This window comes from Lepidochelys olivacea, assembly GCF_965140295.1.
Source record: "Lepidochelys olivacea isolate rLepOli2 genome assembly, chromosome: 10".
Lineage (NCBI taxonomy): Eukaryota > Metazoa > Chordata > Testudines > Cheloniidae > Lepidochelys > Lepidochelys olivacea.
The window spans coordinates 72,843,678-72,866,743 of NC_140420.1; the positions used below are offsets into that span (position 1 = coordinate 72,843,678).

At 44.6% G+C, this 23,066-nt stretch overlaps 1 protein-coding gene and 1 long non-coding RNA gene across 2 annotated transcripts in view; one reads left to right on the forward strand and one right to left on the reverse strand.

Moving 5' to 3' along the window:
* Positions 1–2,697: 2,697 nt before the first annotated feature.
* LOC311527149 lies at positions 2,698–8,329 on the reverse strand. Its single transcript, XR_014713261.1, has 3 exons — positions 8,203–8,329; positions 4,240–4,836; positions 2,698–2,936 (listed from the first exon to the last, which is right to left on the reverse strand). It is a non-coding gene; the product is annotated as an uncharacterized lncRNA (long non-coding RNA).
* Positions 7,257–23,066, forward strand: part of SLCO3A1 (solute carrier organic anion transporter family member 3A1) — a 203,480-nt gene continuing 187,670 nt past the window's right edge. Inside the window, exon 1 of the mRNA XM_084640815.1 lies at positions 7,257–7,593. Within this exon, the coding sequence (XP_084496941.1) occupies positions 7,420–7,593 (174 nt within the window). The 5' untranslated portion in view covers positions 7,257–7,419. The remainder of the gene's footprint in view (positions 7,594–23,066) is intronic.

The following is a 23,066-nucleotide window of genomic DNA, read 5'->3' on the forward strand; positions in this document are numbered from 1 at the left end:
AAGTTGTATGCCTTAATCACACATGCATTCTGCGCTAGCAAGTAATTAAAATCATTCTCTGTCACCACCTTAAGGGGGCAGACTCCTCCACAGGATTTTGCATCAGAAAATTGCAGAACACAACTTCTGTCCAGGTCATGATGGAAGGCTTTCATCTCGCATGGCCGGGGGGTTTGTTTTAGTTCCTAGCTTTGAACAATTTCTGAAATTATCCCTTATTTACTTAGCCTGACATTGTTCCTCCATACAAATATACCAAGTGGGGCTTTGCAGGGTGGGCAGATATTAAGCAGATGCGATTTATGGTACCTGTAAATGCATTTTGACAGAGCAAACCTCCCACAATGTAAGGCTGTTCTCTTCATCCGAATGGCTCGTGCTGAGCTAAACTCGGCCTCTACATAGCAAGTTGCACAGGAAAAGAAATGCCCCGTCTGAGCAGTGCCCTTGGGCCTGGCTCTCATCTCCCTGGGGAATCTCCACTGACGTTAACGGAGCTGCTCCTGGTTTACACCATTTGAAATAAGAGCAGCAGAAGGCTCATCACGACCATTCTGCCTATATAATACTGCCAGAGATACCAGGAGCAGTAGGCCGAGAAATCTCGGGAAAGAGGTAGCCTGTGCTCGCAGCAGTGTGCTCTAGCTGGAATTTCTAGCACACCCCCTGCACAGACCTGTCCCCTTTGAGAGCCCTGGCACTGCAGTAGCCCAAATTGAACTCCTCTCTCTGCTCCCCTGGGCTCCTCCTGAGTGGGCACCTAGGACACCAGGAGCCCTTCCGCCCTATCCCCTCTGTAGTGTAGTGTAAGGCATACCTGATCCCACTGAGGTGCTGAAACTTAAATAGTCAGTTTGGGGTCTATAAATATGACTCTGAATGGGACTGCTGGGATGGCACTTGATGGTGCAGACCAGCTTCCTGTGTAACTTCAGCGCTATCTGGTCACCCTACAGATAAAGGAGGTGCCCACCCCCGTCCCCCCTACAGGGGACTCACAAGCTGCTCTGTGTTCCATCTCCTGCTATTAATACAGTTGCCTGCTAGGTGTGAGTTCTGAAGTCTTTATTAATGGTGACAGCTACTGTTGATGTATGAACTTGGGGGAGAGTTTTTAGCCTCCACAACAGTGGTCCCCAAACTTTGGGGGTGTGCTTCTCTCGGCATGAAGGAACAGTCGTAGGGGGTGCGGTGGAGCCTGGGCCAGCCCCCATTGGGAGCGGGGAGGGAGTGCCGTTCTGCCCCAGCTCCTGGCTGTGGTTCCACTCCCAGCCCCGCCCACCTGCGGCTCTGCCCCCAGTCACCGCCCCAGCCTCGGACCCTGGCTCGGATGCGACTCCGGACCCAGGGCCTTGGCCTCCAGCTCCCAACCGTGGGCGGGGGCAGGGCATTGATGGGGTGGAGGGGCGCGAGGTAAAAAGTTTGGGGACCACAGCTCTACAACTTGATGTGCTGGTAGGGAAGAGAGATCTTGGCTTGGTTTGTAATGAACCAGGGTTGACCTGAGGCACAAGCTAAGCAGAAGGCTACCTATGGCCCCACATCTCAAGGGGGCATTGGTGGATTGTCACTGCAATCTGTTGCAAACGGGTCAGTTCTGACCAGCTGTTTGGAGCATTGTTGCACACATGGCCTCCATCTGCTTCTGCACAGTCCTCTGCAGTGTCCACCTCTGGGTTACAGGTGTCCCAGAATCCTTTGTAAAAAGAAAAGGAGGACTTGTGGCACCTTAGAGACTAACCAATTTATTAGAGCATAAGCTTTCGTGAGCTACAGCTCACTTCCTCAGATGCATATCGTGGAAACAGTTTCCACGATATGCATCTGAGGAAGTGAGCTGTAGCTCACGAAAGCTTATGCTCTAATAAATTGGTTAGTCTCTAAGGTGCCACAAGTCCTCCTTTTCTTTTTGCGAATACAGACTAACACGGCTGCTACTCAGAATCCTTTGTAACACCCATTGCAGTACTGGCTTTAAAAGTAGCATGAAGCAAAGAATTGTAGGGCACGGCAGAGGTCTGACCCTACGGGATGTCCTTTAGGAGGAGGAAATAACAGGGTAGAGCTGTGGAGGGAGCAAATGTCAGGTGGCAGCACAAAATCCCACCTTCACTCAGGCCATTCCTAGCATTGCCACTATCTCGGGGTGTGACACTGGGCAAGTCAGTTAATCTGTGCCTCAGTTTCTCCACTGATGACCTAGGGGAGTAGAGTCTTTGTGAATTACTGCCTCTGGATGGAAGGTACAGGAGAAATGTGAAGTATTTCATCTGCTCTGTGCTTTGGCAGGTTCTGAGGGTGAAGCTCTCAGGATGTGGCATATTGCAGAAATCCTGGAAAGCTTGGGTGCCTGTTCAAACCCTTTGAGCCACCTTCCCATTCTTCTTCCTCCTTCCTTTCAACCTGGTTGGGCCTCAGCGGGTGGTGATAATTTCATTTCACCTTTAAAGAAAGAAAACTAGTTTTCCTCAAGAAACAAATGGGCAAAATGTCCAAAGCTTATTCTCCCCCAGATGCTTACTCCATTGGCTTTATTGGGATTTATGTGCACAGAAAAGTATTCTCATGATGGGGAGGGAGTGACCATTAAAAGACAGAATTAGCTTTCTTTATTAGTTCTGTGTTCTATATGAGTCTGTTTTTCACCAAGCTTATAAACTTATTAATGACATACTATAACAACATAGGCATCAATAGTTACTTTGTATTTTCCTGAAGCAAAGCATGACGGGGAAGTCAAAATTTATTATAGAGCTGGCTTCCAGCTTAACACCAAAGAGAAATCAAAGGGCTCCTTGAAACTCTTAACCAGTAGTTTTCTGTGGATGTCAATGGTGTAGATCTGCGCACGATATCAGGAGCTGGACAGGAGTTGCTGTCCCAATCACAAACCATACCAGGAGATTTCTTCTTAAGGAATCATTTCCCCTTTTTTTCTAAAAGGGAAAACATATTATGGAGGCATTGCAATATTTTCTTTCCTTGCCATCAATAAAATTCTAAATTTATGTCATTATTCAGTGAGGAGAAATCACAATTTTATTGCATTTTTGGAGGCTTATATTAAAATAACTTATAATCTATAATAAAACTTTGGTGGAAGCAGATTCCTGAAAACATTTGGTATAATGACTTAAAAGTCTGGTCCTTGGCTACTTTGCTATGAATGTTTTGGATTCTCTAGTTTATTGCAAAAACTTGTGGTTGCTATTTGTGGATGGAACTCAAAGAAAGGTGTTTAGACAGCGAGGAAGGTTCGTCCAGTGGTTAGACTCAGGGCTTGTCTACAGTACGTCTACACTCTTGTCTACGTTGAGACTCAGATTCAATTCCTGCTCCACCAGAGGCTTTGTGTGTAACCTTGGACAAGTCTCTTAAGTCTCTCTGCACCTCAATTCGCCATCTCTAAAATGGGGGAATAGTGCCTCATGACTTTTAATGTATTTACCTTCACAACTCCTCTGTGAGGTGTTCAGATGGTATGGTAAAGGGGGACTATATAAATTCCTGAGATAGTTCTAACAGTCTGTCTTCTAAAAATCTTTATCAACTGGTAAAGATGTGGCTAGAAATGAGGAAAATGTTTGCTTGATGATGTGAACAATAGCTGCTGATTTTAGGAATGGGAAAAGAAAAGTTGTGTGTCGACAGCTTAAAATAGCCCACAACAAAGGCATAATTCTTCATTCAGACTACCAATAAACAGCCAAAAAGAGCTACAAGTATGAATCAATGTCTGGAAAACACACCTTATAGTAAAAAGAAAAGGAGTATTTGTGACACCTTAGAGACTAACAAATTTATTTGAGTATAAGATTTCGTGAGCTACAGATCACTTCATCGGATGCATGCAGTGGAAAATACAGCATCCGATGAAGTGAGCTGTAGCTCACGAAAGCTTACGCTCAAATAAATTTGTTAGTTTCTAAGGTGCCACAAGTACTCCTTTTCTTTTTGCAAATACAGACTAACATGGCTGCGACTCTGAAACCTTATAGCGAGAGACGACGGAAACTCAATCTATTTGATTTGTTCAAGAGAAGATTAAGAGGTGAAACGATCACAGTTTTACAAGTACCTGTATGGAGAAGAAACTGCTGCTGATAGACAGTTCTTTACGCTAGCAGACGAGGAATAATGAGATCTAATGTTTGGAAGCTGAAGCTAAACAACTTAGACGACAAAGAAGGTGCAAATTTTTAAGTGAGGGTGATTAACCATTAGAACTGAACAACTTACCTAGGGTTATGGTGGATCTTCATCACTTGAAATCTTTAAATCAAGATTGGATATCTTTCTAAAAGAGATGCTGTAGCTCAAATAGGAGTTATCGGGTTGATGTCGAAATTATTGGCTTGTATTATGCAGGAAGTCAGATTAGATCAGAATGATTTCCTCTGGCCTGGAAGTCTGGGAACATGACATATCTTACTAAAATATCAGTATTGGTAGAACACATTTCAGCAAGATAGAGGAATTGCAATGTATTCTCTGCTGAAATATTTCAATGCCACAGATTTATGGAAACCTGGAAAAGGGAATTCCAGGGCTATTGATGTATCTGACTGAAAATATAATGAATTTAATTATTTTGCTTAACACCAGATCAATTTCACAGTAAGTCAATGGAGTTATACAATGCTTGAAACCCAGTATAAATGAGAGGAGAATCAGGTACGCTGTCTCTGGAGGACAGAGTACCTGATGTCTGCCATTTGCTGGAATAAAAATGCCCTGCAATCCAGCCAGAAGTCTCAGGCAATCGGTATGAAACTTGGATTCCTTAGGAAGCTGTTCTCCTTGTCATAGATGTGTCAGTGCATCTGCCTCCTCAACCTGAAATGTTAACAGAGAAATCTTTTGTGACACTCCAAGGAGACCTAAGACTCTCGCTTCCCTGATCCCAGGCACTGAAGCTTCTCACTCTGTCCTATTAAGGAGGGAGAAGAAAGATGAACGCAATTGTTAGACCCATGGTCCATCTCCTCTGATATCCTGCCCCTAACAGTGACTTGTTGCACACTTCAGAGGAAGGTGCTTGTTCTTTGTTTAGTCATGGAAGCCGTTACTAGGCAACTATATGGACTAACCTGAATGGAGGGCTGGTCAAGGAATGGAAAAACTAGTTTGAAATGAAAACAACTTAAGCATTTTTAGTAAGTGTTTGAAATGGACCCTTTTCAGTTTAAAGAGATTTAAAATGAATTATTTTAAATATGATTGCAATAGCTTATCAAACAGTTATTAATTTCTCATTGCCTTTTTGCAACCCTCCCAGCTTTTCAAAAAGGCAATTTTTCAAATGAAAAATGAAGATCCTTCTACTTTAAGCCAGTTAGTGGTTATCTGATGCCCTGACTGATGATGGGGGAACATTTTCAAAAGCACCAAGTCCCATTTGAAAAAGTGACACTTTCAATCAGTGCCTAAATCACTTTTGAAAGTGGGACTTGGGTTCCTGAATCATTTAGGCACTTTTTATGGCACTTATCCTATATCCTCATAGAACTGGAGGCTAGAAGGGTTTAGCAGCTCATCCATGCTGACCTTTGTCACAGATCACTACCCAGCTACCCATACAAAAAGCCCAACAAGCAGAATTTCCAAATGCAAGTACTATCCACAAAAACCAGAATTTCCCGTAATGCCTGGTCCACATACCAGTGGTTGGGGAATTAATAAGGTAAGAAACCATGATAGAATATGAGAATGCACACTCAAACTTGAAAAGTATGCCCTCAGAGAAAAGCAGGAGCTCAGGTTTTTGCTGCTGGGCGGAGAAGGAATGTGATCTGTAATGGTAGAAGTGCTATGCAGTGGTCTTTAAAAGGAGATCTCTTGACACTAGAACTCCTGGAGCTGGTGACAATGTAAAGCAAGTGAGGATTAGAAGGAGAAATGGTCATGCATATACCTTAGAATAAGAGCTTGTCAGGGGCATAGAAAGCGGTATTGGGAGTGGATTTCCATTCTCATTAATTGTCTGCCAGCAGCATAACTTGCTTTTGGTAGGGTTCTTAGTGGCTGAAAGTCCCTGTTTTCAGACACATAAAAGCAAGTGCATGACCAGAAACGAGATGGGGCTGGATCCTCAGCTGCTGTAGCTCATTGTACCCCTACTGCACTCAGCAGAGCTATGGCCCTTCACATTAGCTGAGGATCTGGCTGTATTGTCCACAGCCGAGGCTTGTGTTCAAACAAACTTCTGCACGTTGCTTTCTCTCTACCTAGACTTTCCTACTGGGCCCTTCCCCATGGTATCAGAATATTCCCCTTCCCCCTTCCCATTTTCCTGATGGGAACATCTAACATTTCTGGTCTTGCTCCTAAAAAACATGGGAACATCTAACATTACTGGTCTTGCTCCAGTAAAGCAGGTTGCACTAGGAGAAAAAGTCACAAGGGTCCAAAAACTAGAGCGAATTGTAATGCTGGTAGCCTGGGATCCACCCCCTCTCCCTCCAAAGTGCCAGAGGGAGCAGCACCGAGTTGAACCACGCCGTTGGGGAAAGGAGCTGGCTAATGGCTGTTCTCGAAAAAAAATCTCTCCATCCGATATTTCTGGGGGCTCTTACACGCTAAGGGCAGGCACCCCGCAGTCAGTATATATAACCAGCCGCCTGGGGAGTGCTGGCGCGAAAGGAGACGCCACCGATGTGCAGGGGAGCAGTGGGTTTGCCTGAATCCTTGGCTGGTGCCCGAGAATTGTCTGTTTATTGTCTGGACTCTGTTGGTCAGCGCCAGGGCGCTGGGGGTCTGCCTGGGGTTGGCGTGGGCTAGGGAGCGGGGGTCCACCAGTCAGTGCCCAGGAGCTGTGGGCTGCTGGGTGCCAGGGAGCGGGTGGGCAGCTGGAGGTCGCCGGGGCAGCAGAGCTGGCTGGATCCGTTCAGCAGCTGGATCCTTCTTGCCACCGTGGGGAAATGGGCTGCGATGGGCATTGCCCCTTGCTAAGAGCTGCCGCGGGGACTCTGGGAGGGGCTGCATCGCTCCCTGCCCTGTCTGTCCCGGGACAGGCCAGCCCAGCAGCCCCCTTAGCCCAGGCTCAAACCCCTTTCTTTGCCCCCCACACAGCCACTCCCCGCCCTCCGCCGGCTGCAGCCGCAGGAGGAGAGGGAGCGCGCTTGGCTGGAGCCGGGCTGGCAAGAGACAGCGGCGCTGCCAGCCCGTGCGCGGAGGAGGAGAGGAAGGAGGGAGGGAGGCAGGGCTAGCGGAGGAGGAGGTGGGGAGCTGGCCCTGGCAGCCAGAAGAGAGGCAGGGGCCGGGCAGCGGCCGCTGTGATTGGCACACCCCGCTCCGGCAGAGGCGGAGGAGAGCAGCCGGGGACGCAGGAGCCCCGCTGCGCCCCTCCAGCGCCTTGGCAGCCCGGCAGCAGCGGGAGCCGGGAGCTGCTGGGCGCCGGGAAGCGGCGGCGGAGGAAGGATGCAGGGGAAGAAGCCCGGGGGCTCCGCGGGCGGCGGCGGCGAGCTGCAGGGGGACGAGGCGCAGGGGAATAAGAAGCGGAAAAAGAAGGTCTCCTGCTTCTCCAACATCAAGATCTTCCTGGTGTCCGAGTGCGCCCTGATGCTGGCCCAGGGCACGGTGGGCGCCTACCTGGTGAGTGTGTGCCGGCCCCGGGCACGGGGCATGTCTAGGGACAGCAGGATCCGCTCCCCCCGCCCCCGAGCAAGAGGCTCTCAGCAAGTGCTGCAGAGGGGATGGAGAGCCCCAGCCATCGGGGAGGGGGCCGGGAGGCATTGGCGCCCCAGATTGCAGAGGGGAAAGGGCCGGGAGCTAACCCTGGGGCTGGGCTTTCGATCCTCAGGTAGCCTGATGCGGTATGGTCTCCCCAGTGCCGGGGCTGGCCGCTGCGCCCTGGCCCCGGCCGGGGTGACCCGTCTCCGCTAAATCCACTCCTGCCTCCGCTTCCTGCTCTGTATTTAGTAGCGCCAGAGCGGTGTGCTCCTCGCTTCGCTTCGTGTCTTTCGGTTCTCTGCTAATTCCCCGCCAGTAAATGGGAGACAGACAGACACACACGCGTAATTGACCGAACACTTTCTGTGCGTCCCACTTGGCAACCCGCAATTGTTCGATGCAACAGACAAGCTCGATGCGGTGAAGTGTGTGGCCCAGATCTGGGCCCCGGGCTGTATGGGTAGCGGTTTCCTTTTCCCCCCTCTCCTCGAGAGCCATCTTCCACTGCGGCGGTGGCTAAAGTTACAATACCTGATGAACGGCTGCAAGTCGCTGTACTTTCTCTGGCTAATGCTTAAAGGTGAATTTCCTATCGGCCGCTTCTGTGAAAGTGTTTGATGATTGCAGAAAAAGACGAGGGGAAGTGGAAGGGTGTTTCCGTTAACCCACAGCAACGTGGCTTGCAAAATCCCAAGGGGGAGCAATCGTGTTTAAACTGTGAAATGCTTGGCTGTTGTAAGTGACTCAGCACTGCTGAGGGGTTACCCTTCTTCTGTGTCTCTTGTTCGCTTGCCTGTCTAACTCTAGGGAGACAAGGGGGCTGGTTTCCAAACCCAAGCGCATTTAATGGGCGTACAGAATAGATCGGTAGGGTTGCTGGGTTTCCAGCTGGCCGGTAACTGAGATCAAATGTCACAGTGCCCGAGTTCTGTTGAATAGATACGAAGTAGATAGAATAGGGCATTTATTCCATCTCCCCTGTGTTACTGGTATTCCTTGTGCTAGTCAACACTATCCCAGATCTTTACTGTTAGGTAAAAGTGCTGTAGATTGTCTATCACAGAAGCTACATAATGAGGTCTGTTGTTATGGGAAGGTGCAACACTCCCTGTGTCTGGTATCAAAGGCAGAGGTAATAGTAAAAGAGTGAGAAAATGATGTACGTCAAACTGAGTTTGCTTTCTGTGTGAACAACTTAGGGACACCTTTGTAAAAACACGCACACCCTTGCATATGTGTTGGGACAGCCTCCGGAAGTGAAACATATTCTTCTTTCAGTGTGTGTAAATATGAGTGGGATTTTTTTTCTCCAAAACAGCCTAGGTGATTTAGGGGCATAGATCCAATTGAAAGCCCATGGCACGTGCGTTTCTAAATAGGTTCTTGAAAATCTCTCTCATCCCGCATAGTATGGTAGACCGTAAGTAACTTAAACCGATATGTAACTATAATAAGCACCATTAATATGCCCTAGCATATTAAATAAAAATTCGCAGTTGTTTCCATGTAGCAAAGCATGTAGCTTTATATATGTATAATAAAATGCACCACACTTTACATTCAGCAATGAAATCAGATTATATGAGCTTCTACGGATATTTAATGTTTTAAGTGACAGATTGTGCCATGCTTTACTCACACTGAGTAGTATCTTACTTCATGGGTAGGTACGCTGATTTCAGTGGGAGCTACCTGTCAGTGTGAATGAGTGAGGCACAACCTGATGCTAGACTAATAAACCAAGGAATAATATACCACTTAGATGGTCTCGCTTTCAGCGGCACCAGTAGAGGGAATTCATGTGAATTTTTACGATTGTAGGGGTTTATGCACATCCATCACCGTAGTATCTGAATGCTGACCATGTAAAATCAGTAGCAACAGTGAAGCTCCAGATGGAATTCAGGGAGACTCTGGCACCTCTGCCTTTTGGGGGTATAAATTCGACATAGGCCCTGCTAAATTTTACCCTCCTCCATCTCTTTTAACAGCATGCTATCGTCAAACTTTATCTTGTACAGGAGGATATCCTGCATTAACACCCAGCCAGATCTATAAACAGTACTAGACAACTAGCCAATGAAAAATACCACAGCGTGAACCAAGGCCAGTGATTAGAGCTGCTGCTTTCCTGTATCACTTATTATTCAGCCTCAACAAACACCAGACAGTCTTTAGTACAACTAACAGATGCAAATGTGGAATTTCATTTGAAGAGCAATATATAAATGGCTGCGTCTACACTAGCATTTCCCCACCTGCGCTATCACCTGTGGAGCTGAACTTGTCCCTGAGCAGGCGTGGGAAATGTTTCATAAAATACTGATGTCAAGGCTGAGGACCTGGTCCTTATTCAGACAAGGTGTCCCAAATCCTATTCTCAGTAACAGTGGTGAAAATCTGGAGTAACTACTGTACATTGAAATCAGTGGAAGTACTACAGAATTGCACAGAGGTGGCTGGGAGCAGAATTTAACCCATTGGAACTACTCATACGAGTAAGGACTATTTGCATGAGCATGCATGGATCGCAAGACTGAGCCCTGAGTGACAACTCTGGCTGAGAAGGAAGCCACTGAGAACAGAGAAGGAAAAGCAAATAGGGAAATGCTATGTGGTATAATTACAATATGTAATACTGCTGGGAAGTTGAATAAACTCCTTATTTTGCCTTGTTAGAAATAACCAAATAACACATCCATGGTTCCATTTTGCTTGACCACATAACTTTCCTTAGTTATTTGTAACTCCTGGAGCCGCGGGGGGGGGGGGGATTACCTTTTAGAGGGGGAGTGACAGACTGGCTTGCTCAGAATTCATTTCTGCTGTGTCACACACACAGTGAGGATGATTGGAAAACTTAACTTCTGAAAAGCGGGGGGGCAGGAGCTTGCTTGTTAGGCCTGACTGAATAACTCACTCCTGGCTGTGCTTTGCTTTGACACTATGGAATTTGCTAGTGGTCACTGGTTTCTTAGGGAAATAAAAAATGTCTTACATATGTGCAGATTCTGCATGTGTATTATCTAATCTTATTTACATACCCACACAAGCATGAGCTGTGTGTGTACATGCTCTCTCCAGCCATCCTGTAGCTGCTGTGTTCACGGCTCTCTTTTTGTGTGTCTGTAAAGCACCATGAATGGCTATGATTCTATAGTAATCATCTATATAGCTCAGTCGTCCTGCTCAGTTCAGTGGCAAAATACCCCAGGACTCCAAGTAGTAGATGTATATGTTTAATCAGACTGTCTCTTTGAGATTATATGTGAAACCTTATGGAAAGTTTGATGGTCATTACCTTCCAGAGCATTTGTCAGTTACACTGCACTTGTCTGCTGTAATTTACATATGTGAAATGACTGTGTGTACCTATCCTTATTATGAGCCTGTTTTGCATCGCATATGCAAATGATAACCTCCTCTGCATGCTTAATTTTTGAGGCTGGGGCACGCTCCCTGTTGTTTGCATGTTCGCTGAAAAATTTGTTTGGCTTAGTCAAATTGTCCTGTGTCCTTTTTGAAAATAGAATTTGTCGGTAATTATTTATCGACAGCAGTGAAAGAACAGCTCATCAACGGCAGCCTTTCCTGCTGCAGATGGCTGCCAACAAGTGGCTCAAGATTTTAAGCAGCAACTGGAAAAGATGGAATTTTTTTTCTTCTTCTGCAGCATAGGCCCACAGGTGAAAACCGAGATTTACTGTCTTTACTTGTGTGTATGATGAACAAAGTGCCAATAGCACGAACAGTGAAAGCCCGGAGCCAAGATCTTTCAAACAAATGCAGCAGTATGATCAGTCATGCTGGCCATGCGCAGTGACAGTGATTTAGATGAGGCTGATTCAGATACCTTGGCAACAGTTATTTCCCTAAACTCTTACTTTCATTATATTTTGGAATAGTTTAAGTGGAGATAATGCAGCAAGTGCACCTGATGGTTGATCACCAAGTTGTTTTATCGCCCTGCCACTCAAATCTCTGCATAACTGGTGGTGAATTCATTGCTTTAGCGTACGAGAAGAGATCTGTTTGACAGCCAACATCTGTGGAGCAGGAGCACAATTTAATTTTCTCTCCTCTGTCTTTAGTCTCAGATAGCTCCAGTGCAAACTGACCTAGTTGTGAGGACATAACATCTGCTGAAGTCAAGGGCCGTTTAGATAACGGGCATACATATGGGAAATATGTTTGAAAAATACTATGCTTTTGTGCACCTGTTTTTACAAGGATCTACTGAGATGTCTGTTTGCTATAAACAGCTTTGAATGCAGTTATTCATGTGTTTTGTCGAGTGATGGAGGAGGATTGGTTAGCGTAAAGGATGCAAAGGAAAAATAACTTTTGGAACCTCTTAGTATGTTGGAGCTCAAATGGAAATGAATGCAAAACTGTTTTTTTAGTTTCCTGAAAGAAAACTTTAGAGGACTGTACTCAACTCCCTCTGCAGAGCTTTACCATGGAATAAATGTTAGCTGGAGCTGGCAACAGGCCCCCTTAATATATGTGCAAAACTGAGTGTGCTTTAGGTCTGTATGAGATTGGAATGTGCTTGCATTTGGTATCTGAGGAAATACTCAGCCTGTTCTTATTTTTGTATCCAGAATTATGTTACAAAGCTTTTTAAATGCCGAATTCAAGAAGAAATAATCATCAAAATGATTCCAGCAGTGGTATACACAATCAAAAAGCCCCTCAACCAGACTCTGCCCTTAGGCACAAGAATACAGTTCTTAGTGACCAGCATAACTGAGCTGGCTCTGACATCTTTGGCTTGCGTCAGTTTAAAAAAAAAACCCACACAGACACCAACAATTAGCAAACATGGTACTTATTATGCAGTTATTTTACTATAGGTCACTAAGAAAAAAGATGTTCCAGTGATGCAGACATGCTCCAACTCCCATGGGAGGAGGATTTGAATCCAGATCTTCATTGGACATTTCTTAGAAATATTTTGAGTATACTAGCAGTATTACAGTAGCACCTCAAAGTCCCAGTTGAGGCTGAGGCCCCATCACGCTTGGTGCAGTACAGACAGATAGTAAGAGGCATTCCCTGCCCCCAATGTAACTAGAGAAGACAGATAAAAACAATGGGAGGAGGGAACTATCATCCCAATTTTTCAGATGAGAAACTGAGGCACAGAAGCTTGATCCTACGCTCATTGAACTCAGTGGCAAAGCTTCCATTGAGTTAAATACTGCAGGACCAGGGCCCAACTGATTCATCCGAGGTCAGACTGTGATAACGCAAGCAATGGAACCCAGAGCTCCAGACCACTGGCTTAACCACAAGGCAAGCTTTCTCCTGCTAGTTTATCACATAATTTTGATTCAAGTAATTATTTTCCTATAGTGAGAATTTGCATTAAAACTTCTTTCTTAGCAGTGCTGAGGAACTACCTGTAAAGTTAATATGTTTGCCACTTGGGTATTTTTTAAAATAATGTAAAGTGAAAAGAAATGTTTGGTTGGGATGGAATTTGCCAGGAATTGTCTGGTTGTCATTTACAGTTCATTTTTCTGTGATACATCTTTGCTGGCTGTGTTATTTCTGGGAAGCTGTCTCTGATGCGCCTTTTCCATTAGAGAATATTGTCTGTTTTGCAGCTGAAAGTCATTCTGGCACTGAACAAAACCTGCTGGTTTGATAACGTTTCTACTTGTTGTGTCAGGATCCTTCTGATGTTTCTTATTTTGGGGCCAGAGAGGGTCTGTGACTGCAAAATGGGTATCAACCCCATCCAGATCAAGATGCTGGGGATGTTCTTCAAATTCCTGGGGATGTTCAGATCAGGAGTTTGGGTTTGACCCATTGGAAAGCTTTTGCATTGCAAACCACTGCAAATCATTTGCAACATTCTGATCGAGATCTGGGCTTGGATTTTGAACACCCCTAAAGCTTGGGGGAGATCGTATTTGGGATTTTGGTTTGGGATCTTCTTTTACTTGCTGCTAATAGATAAGTATTTATATGGGTAGCATTATAAAGATGAAGAATACTATAGTACGTGTCTGTTCTTTGTCTTTTGCAGAATGCATGTTTTGATTATGGTTTTTGATTAAATGTGTAAAGGATTAAATGTCTGATCCTATAGCAGGCGTTTGGGCTGATTAGTTTCATGAATTAATTTTTTTTAAGTAGAGAAATGCTTAACAGTAGCTTCTGCTGCTGTTTTCCTTAGGGGCACAACAAGTACTTTTGATCTCTGGAGGAATGATCAGCTGCTTAAAAGTACTAAGAGCCATCACAAGACCAAAGTCCTCTACTGCTTTCCTTGTCTTTGGCCAGCCTGAGCTTCCAAAATACCTTTGCCTCACATATGCATGGCAATGGCCAATCATATCTGTGTGTATTTTAATGGCCTGAAGTATTATAAACATAATTAGTGGTTGAAGGGGCCTTGAATTGGACAGCAGAATGAACTGGATCCAAGAGCATTGTGGAGTTGTTCTGTATGTACAGTATGAAAGAAGAATTGTTCTTTTCTTTATGTATTTACCCTGCTTCCAAACCATCCTTTCATACAAGCAAACATAAGTGTATTCCACACACAATTAAAGTAGTACTTAATGGGGCAGATTCTTAGCAAATGTGAACTGGTGTAGCTCCATTGACTTCAAACAAATGCAGGTTAACACTAGATGAGGATCTGGCCAGGTACTTCAATGAATAGCCATACGATAGTATGAAATCGATATGTACTACTTGACAGTACTTTGCACTCTACCTCTCTGCCAAACAAGCCTTTGATTGAAGTAAGTAAGAACTACTGTTTCTATTGTCTAGGTGGGCCAACAAAATTGTGAAGTACTGAGATGTTTTAGACTTACAAGGTTTCATAACTCAGTGGCAGACTGAGAAATAGAACCCAGGAGCCCTGATTCCACATCACCACTATAACCACCAGCCATTCTTCCTCTTCATACTGATTATTTGTATCACCGTATTGATCTGTCTTGGGCTTTATACTGCTGCCCATCGTGATGTCTGAGTGCTTTCCATGTAAAATCAATAGCAACAGAAAAGTCCAGAGTGGAATTCATGGAGTCTCTGGCACTTCTCCCCACCAGCAGTACTGCCTGGAAATCCCAACTTGAAATCCCATAGGAAGAGACAATCCCTGTCCCAAAGACCTTACAATCTAAATAGACAAGAGAGACAGAGGAGGGGAGAAGAGTGCAATAATACTTCCTGTTTTAGGGATGAGAAACATGACTTTCCCAGTGGCACACAAGTGTGTCGCAGACCTGGGAACTGAATTCAGGTGTCCTGAATCCAGCAGCCAACAATTTGTTTCCAAGCCCCACTTGAAACGCTAGTATGCTGGTGAAGCTGCACATATAATAATTGACCTGTCTGGGGGTAGGGACTGTCTTTTAGCTTGGTTTTTGGAGCATCTGGCACAATGGGGCTCCTAGGCTCTCACACTTCCAATAATCAAGGATTTCAAAATGACTGCTCATGGCATGAAAGGGAGAACTCAGTAACTAAAGAGACAGAGTTGTTTGTGTATGTATTGTTTTCCTTCCCTGCTGCTTTAGGAAACAGAAAAGCAAAATGTGTTTTCCCTGATGATGTCCCTTCCCATTTGGCAATCACGGATCTGATTTCCCTGCATTTCTAATTGACCTTGAAATTAACACGTCTTTATCTTTTGTTTTCTGTATCTACCTCCTGGATGACAGCACCACTGTAAGAACAGCATGGTACTTTTGGTTGGTTGTTTGGCTTTTTTATGTCCTACCTACATTATGGACACTGCTATAGAATGGCTATGCCTCTATAACCCTGCTGTGCAGATGCAGATTGGCATTGTCACTGTAGGAACTCCACCTCTCTGAGCAGCAGTAGCTAGGTTGATGGAAGCATTTTTCTGTTGACCTAACTGGGTCTACACCAGGGGTTCCTAAACGTGTCCCGCCGTCCATTGGCCTGGAGCAGCAAACCGCAGCCACTGGGAGCCGCGATTGGCTGAACCTGTGGACACGGCAGATAAACAAACCGGCCCGGCCTGCCAGGGGCTTTCCCTGCACAAGTGGCGGAACAAGTTTGGGAACCGCTGATCTACACAGAGGGCTGGGTTGGCACAGCGATGGTACTCGAGGGCATGAATTTTTTTTTACTGAGCACAATAGCTCTATCAACCGAAGTTTTAAGTGTAGACCAGGTCTTAGCTAACAGCTATGGGAGCACAGAACTTTGTATTTGTTTAGGTCCTACATAATGAGTTACTTTCCCCACAATCCTCCTCTTGGCAATAGAATGGTGGAGATTTTTTTTTTCAAAAATGATTTAAATGTCATTGGAAAGCCCTAACATCATAAACAATCTAAATTCTTCACTTACGTTAGTAATAGCACCTGAGCTTACTGGAAGTGGAAAAATTTAAAACTGCCAGTTTACTGTCACTCCATGGTGTTTATTAAAAAGTTCTTGGACAATGCTGCTTCTTTCGAGGTCCTTATACCACACCAATCACTGTAGTATATAAAGTAATTAAGACAGTTTCACTTTTAGTGCTTGGTGTCTCAATGTTTGTTTCTGCTACTGTGGGGAATGGGAGGAGTTTTTGTAAAAAAACAGACCAGGCTGTTTTTATCAAGATTTTGGGGGGAAATTGTAGAAATATTTTTAGTTGGCATTTCAAGTAAATTCTGGGCCAAAATCAAGTTGACACCAGCCCTTTATATCTAGAGCATGTTGCTTTGAAGACTCTATATAGTTATTTGTAGTGCCTGGCAGCTCCAGTTTTGGATCAGGACCCTATTGTACTAGGCACAGTACAAATACAGAACAAAAATACATTTTAAAGTAATGTCCAATTGGCTGAATTTTGTGCCTAAAGTACTTGATGTGTTTTCCCTTTTTAATTCTAGATTTGGCATATAATGGTCACATGTCATTAGGCTTGGGAGGATTAGATTTTTATCAGTAAATGCCAGTAAACATTGATTTCACCCTACCCACACAAACTGATAAACATCGATAATTGACATTTCAGATAGGCAAAACAATGCTGTTTGAGAACTTTTTAGTTTGATTTCAGCCTTTCTCAGGGTATTTACTGTTTATATTTTGACAGGTGATGTTGACAGTTCTGTGTTTGAATGGTTATAAAGCTTTAACTTTTTGAATCGCAACTTCTGTCATTAAATTGTCTGATTCCCCCAATGTCTGACCCCTCACCTATAATTTCCCACAAATGTAGAAAAATTATATCAATATCAGTTGAAATTTAAAAAAAACCAAACCTGCCAGGCCCAGATACAAGCATGAGTGGTGATTTGTTCTATTTCAGTTATGTGTGAGTCAATACTTGAAATAACAAATGTTATACTACAGTAGTGGTGGGCAACCTGTGGCCCGTGGGCCGTAGGCGGCCCGTCAGGGTAATCTGCTGATGGGCCAAGATACAGTTTGTTTACATTGGCACGGCTGCCCACAGCTTCCAGTGCCTGCGGTTTGCCGTTCCCGGCCAATGGGAGCCGCAGGAAGGGGCGGCCGGCACATCCCTGCGGCCCGTGCCACTTCCCGCAGCTTCCATTGGCCGGAAATGGTGAACTGCAGCCACTGGGAGCTGCGGGTGGCTGTACCTGCCGATGGTCAATGTAAACTAACTGCTCATGGCCCGCCAGCTGATTACCCTGATGGGCCGCAGGGTGCCCACCCCTGTACTACAATATTTGATCAAAAGCTGGGTGTTTGGTTTTTAACTTTCACAATTCTGTTTTTCTATGTTTCTAGGGTTGCCAGGTGTCCAGTTTTTGGCCCCACCCCAGAGCCTGCATCCCCAGCCAGAGCTCTCACCCTGCCCGCACCCCAACCCATGCCCCAGCTCAGAGCCCCTCCTGAACCCTGAACCTCTCATTTCTGGCCTCATCCCAGAGCCTGCCCCCCGCCCAGCTGGAACCCTCCTGCACCCCAAGCCCCTGCCCCAGCTGGGTGAAAATGAGTGAGCGTGAGGGAGAGTGAGTGATGGAGGGAGGGGGGATGGAGTGAGTGGGGGGTCAGGTCTCAGAGAAGAGGTGGGGCAAGAGTGTTAGGTTTTCTGCAATTAGAAAGTTGGCAATCCTATTTATTTCACATACTAAGCTATCTCTTCTTGAAAATCTGAATCTATTCTCCCTTCTCCCACCCCCTCACTAGCATCTAAAAAGCATGAATGACTCACTTCACATGGGGTTATTCAGTTTCTTCACTGTCTCTGAAACCAGGTGGCACCATCACTTGGCACCTAGGTTCAACTGTGGCCTGATGTCGTGTGCACTCTGAAACAGATGAATTTGTATGTGAATTCATATAAGCAGAAATGTAAATATTTTTCCCCTTGAGTGCATTTGGAGTCTACTTTAGATTTGGTGAGGCTCAAACATTCTCGGATGCCTATGAGCACCTAAATGCTGGGTGGGCAGAAAATAGCAAGGAAAACTATGCTCCATATGATGCCTAGATTCATTGTGACAAACTGATGGATACACATTTCTGCGTTAAAGATCAGGACAGGGCCCTAAATTTCATGTAGCTACAGGTTTGCTTTATTACTTCCATTCTGTGAGGGAACAATGGAATGAGAAAATACTGTACTACTCAGGTTTACAGCCCATCCTGTTAAACAATGAATGTGTTTTTCATTGAGCTCCAACAGGAAAAGTGCTGCAAATGCCTTTTTGAAAGGGAGGATGTGAATTAGCTGCTACTTCTACCCACTTCTGGCCTCTCACCCACAGAATATAAATTGGCATGACATTAACAGAGGACTAGTGTATTGCTGAGTGTCATTATTACAGAGGAGTTAGGGCCGAATTGTGCGGTCTTCACTCAGACAGAAGTCCTGAAGACCGTGGGCGCTAGGGCCTGAGTGCAGCACCAGGAAGAATCCTCACTGCTGCCTAAGTTCACAGTATGACATATTTGGGCAAAAAGGGCAAAATGCAAATGGAATGTCACGCTCTGCATTTTTCCTTTCTTTTTAAAGAGACACTGTGTGTTTAGAGGCAATAATGTCAGCTTACTTTATATTTCTTGTATCTGTTTGCAGTTATGGTGTAATCCTATTTTGAGGGGTTTTTTTAATTTGCTCCTTTTTTTTAGAAGGCCAACCTTTGTGCATGATGCTACAGCACCAGAGTGTGCCCTGCCCAAAGCTCATGGAATCCCTACTGTAACAAACCAGCTTTCGCAAGGAAAGCTGTGCGAATAACTGGTATTTTTTTAAGAGGCCTTTACATTTAAAAAAAGTAAAATTGAAGTATAATTTGGAACAAAAATTGTTTGGAATCCAAAATTAGAAAGGATTTTATTCAGATCTCTTGTTTGTTTGTTTTGATCAGAGCAATTCAGCATACCTGACAAGAACTTTCAAAATGTGCGAGTCAACCTGAATCTGCATTTTTTTCAGTGAAAAGTTCCCCCCCACCCCCAAAATCTTTGCCTAGCACTATTCGTGAGCAATTCTACAATAACGTGTGTCTGTGCAGCCCAGTGATTGAGACCCTATAATAACAAACCAAATTGTTCAGCCCCGCATTCATGAGCAACTCTACAATAACAAACCTGTGTGCAGCCAAACTATCATGAGAACCTATGTTAAAAAAAAATAAACAAAAATCCCTGCTGTGCATCCACAAGCAATGCTACAATAACAAACTGGTGTGTGTGTGGTCTAGCCCTTACCAGCAACACTGCACAAAACCCATTTGTGTGTGCATACACCTATGTAATGGGGAGTATTCAGAATGCAAAGATTCAATGTCAAGTTTCCAAGGAGGAGTTATAGAAGGCGAGTTAAAGAAAACCATTTGGAAAATTATGAAAAACACCCTGATGTACTTTTAATGTTCATTGAACTCTTCCAGCTACTTTTGTGCCATATTCATGGGGTTTTTTTTAGTGTGAAGATATGTTTACTTTTTGCTTTGACATTTGTATTGTGCACCATTTATTTTAAGATACCAGATTATAAAAAGATCAATAGATAGTAAGGGAGACAGATACAATGTTTAACAGGTGGAAGATTCTTGGTCTCTAAAGATGTGAGCTAGGATTTAAGTTTTCAATCCTATTGCTTGGTTCTCAACTTCTGACTCACCGGCAGGTAGAATTGATTGTCACAGCTCACTTAGCAAAGTCTATCTCAAAGTCACTCTCCCAAAGCTTTACATTTTCTAAACTGTATCCATCCTCTTGGCAAAGTGCGCACCCATAGCTCTTAAGGCTATGATGTCCTTCTAACCTGACCAGGATTTAGATTGGAGACCTCCAAGGACAGGACTGGAAGTGGTGTGAGTGGTTTGATAATAATCCTGATCCTGCTGAAACAGTATTGCGTACATTCCCCCAGTCCAGTGGTGGATATGCTCTTCTGAGAAAGGTGCCATCTTTTGGACCTGAAACGAAAGCCTTAACCACTTGCAGTCACTAAAGATCCTTTTGTACTTTTTGCACAAGTATTGGTATTAACTCCAGTGTCCTGGCCAAATTTCCATTTGGGAAACAGTATTCTCCATCCATGAATTCCTCCTGCAGTTTCAACTGCACACAGTAGTCTCTATATCCTGACTGAAACTGTTGTGTAATATTGCTGTTTGATGCTTCCATGTTCCACCCAAGTGAGAGGTGTATTTCACTGGTGGGCGAAACCATTCATGTGGATGTAACTTACATGTATAGTGATCTTGAATAATTGTGTGTGTATAAAATTTGAGATTCATTGGCGTGAGCAATGCTATATGTATATAAAAACAACAAGGAGTCCAGTGGCACCTTAAAGACTAACAGATTTATTTGAGCATAAGCTTTTGTGGGTAAAAAACTCACTTCCTCAGATAAATCTGTTAGTCTTTAAGGTGCCACCAGACTCCTTGTTGTTTTTGTGGATACAGACTAACATGGCTACGCCCTGATAAATGTATATAGTATCTTTCATTTGTAAAGTGCATAGAAGGAATAAATGCTCTTATAAAGTCTTCATCAGTTTAGGTTCTTCATGTGGCATTTAGAAAGACAACATTTATTTGGACTTCTAGTACCAGCAGAGAGAAGCCTGTGTTTTTTGTTTTTGTGCCTTGTTGGATAGACAGTACAAAGGGCAACTTAGTTACAATGAGGCCTTTCAGCCTCTTCATGGGAGACGTGCACTGTTTCCTGCAGCATATTGCTGGTTATAATGCAAGCCCTTATGTCTGAAGTTAGTGCAGCTGAGCGCTGGTAGCTTTAGTAGAAGGGAAGCCTTGTCTTAAAGGGGGAATCAAACATATCTTTGGTGGCTGTTCCCTAAGGGCAGTAGCATTAGCTGTAGTAAGATCAGCCAGTTCAGAAGATACTGTAGTTCACAAAATGGATCCTGGGCACTGGCTTAATCCTGACAACCATGGAGCACCCTCTTCAGCAGTGCTTCTGCAGGGATCTGCTGGTGGCTTTGGTTCCTCCAGCTCTGGGGTTGGAGGGCAATGATCCCGTCCTATGCTCAACTTCTGTCCTCAAAGCGGTGTTGTATCGAATGCCCTATTGCTAGTTTGAGCATTGGAATCCCAGTACTAGCTTAGTTTTTCTCTTTTCTGTTTGAAGTCCTTTGCTGGGAGACTAGATTTAGAGACCTTCCTAGAGTGGGGAACCAGCCATTCTGGACAGTTTGCACATGGCTACTGTAATCCCTTCCTATAAGGGACTGGGAGTCAAGTCCACCATTACAATGTGCTTGGAAGCAAGAGCTGAGCCAATGAAACGTGCTGTATACTCACCTGTACAAATTCATCCAGAGCAAACTGCTTAATTGCCTGGTTAAGTCCCACTCTCTGTTCGTATGTCCCTCCACAAACAGATCAGTTTCCAGAAACCTGTTTGGTGGGAGTTACTGCTGGCTGCTTTAGGATAGCACACTTCAGCCTCTGGGGCGCTTGCATGCTATTCTGCTGAGTGTGTGGCCTTGGCTATTCGACTGCAATTTGAAACTTGAGCTGGTTTGTTGGGATAAAATCTTTAGCATTCTGGAGCCTTATCACAGAACTCTGGCATGTTTTCTTCCATGAGTGACTTTGTTGCCTAAGGGACTGCTGTAGATGTCATTCTATACACCTAGGAGTGTTGTGTTGGTGGGAGCCAGGGCTATCTCCCTGCTAGGGAGGTGAGCATTTCAAATTTCTAGTCTTTGCCTCATGGAATTACTTTAATTTTATGATTTCGGCTCTGAGAGCTGAGGCAGTATTGATTGAGATATATATATATATATATATATATATGCCCAAATATATTTGGGCAATCAACTTAGTTCTAACCTGGCTAAGCTTCTGCTGGTATTTTTATGTTGCCATCTGTCATTTAAATAGATCTCTAGTCTCTTACTGTAATGGTACTTGATGGCTTATAGGAAGCTGTGGACACGGTCTCTAGAAAGACTTATACTTACAATCTCAGTTTTAAAAACATGACGTAAGCTCTTTGGGGGTGTGGCCCATCTGTGTGTTTATGTTTGTACAGCACCTAGCACAATAGAGCCTTGATCCATGTCTGGGGCTACCACAGTGTATATGTGTGTCATGTTTATCTGTTTCTTTCAGTAGGAATTTATCCCCAAAACAGAATCCAGGGGCAAGATAATATCCAATAGGTAGGGGTGTGTGTGTGTGTGTGTGTGTGTGTGTGTAATGTTCACTCAGTTGGGATGGAGTGGAGGGGTCTGTGGATCAGCTGCAGCTGGGCTTCCCTTTTCCCCACCCCCAGCCTTCAGACTTTGGACCATATGTGCTCTCTTCAGATCTGGGGATTTGTGCACGGGGAGAGGTTGGAAGGGAGGCAGGAGGGTGGTGGTTAACTTCCCCATGGGGCCCACTCTGTGCTTGGGGAATCCCTTTACAATGGTGCTATGGCAGGTGGGGGAAATCCTGGTAATGTGGCTCCATTGGAACTGTATTTCCAGGAACCGAGAGGAAGCCACAGTAGGTCTGGGGGCGTGTGGCCTCTTTGTGGTTAGTCCTGTGTGTATACCCACAGATTTTAGTGGATTTCAGAGGGCAGGAGGCAAACCTTACTCCTGATGGAAGGATTTCAGGAAACTACTGGAGTGGAGTCTCCTGGAAGTTTACTGTCTCTTCTGTAGGAGGCAGTGTTGGCATCTCTTGTGACTCATCGTGAGTCTCATAACATTTGGTGTTTTTATTTTAAGCCCCAGCTCCTGGACTCCTGTGACTACATGAGAATCTCAGCTTTTTTTAAAGTAAATTTCTCTCCTTCGTGGTGGTGGTGGAGAAAAGCTTGAAAATAAGAATTGAGTGGCCCCTAAAGACTCAGACACCAGAAAGCAAATAAAAATCCCCAATTTTTAAAAATATTTTTAAAACCACATGATTATAAAGTCAGTCTCATGACTTTAGAGCACTTTGCAATGGCAAGTG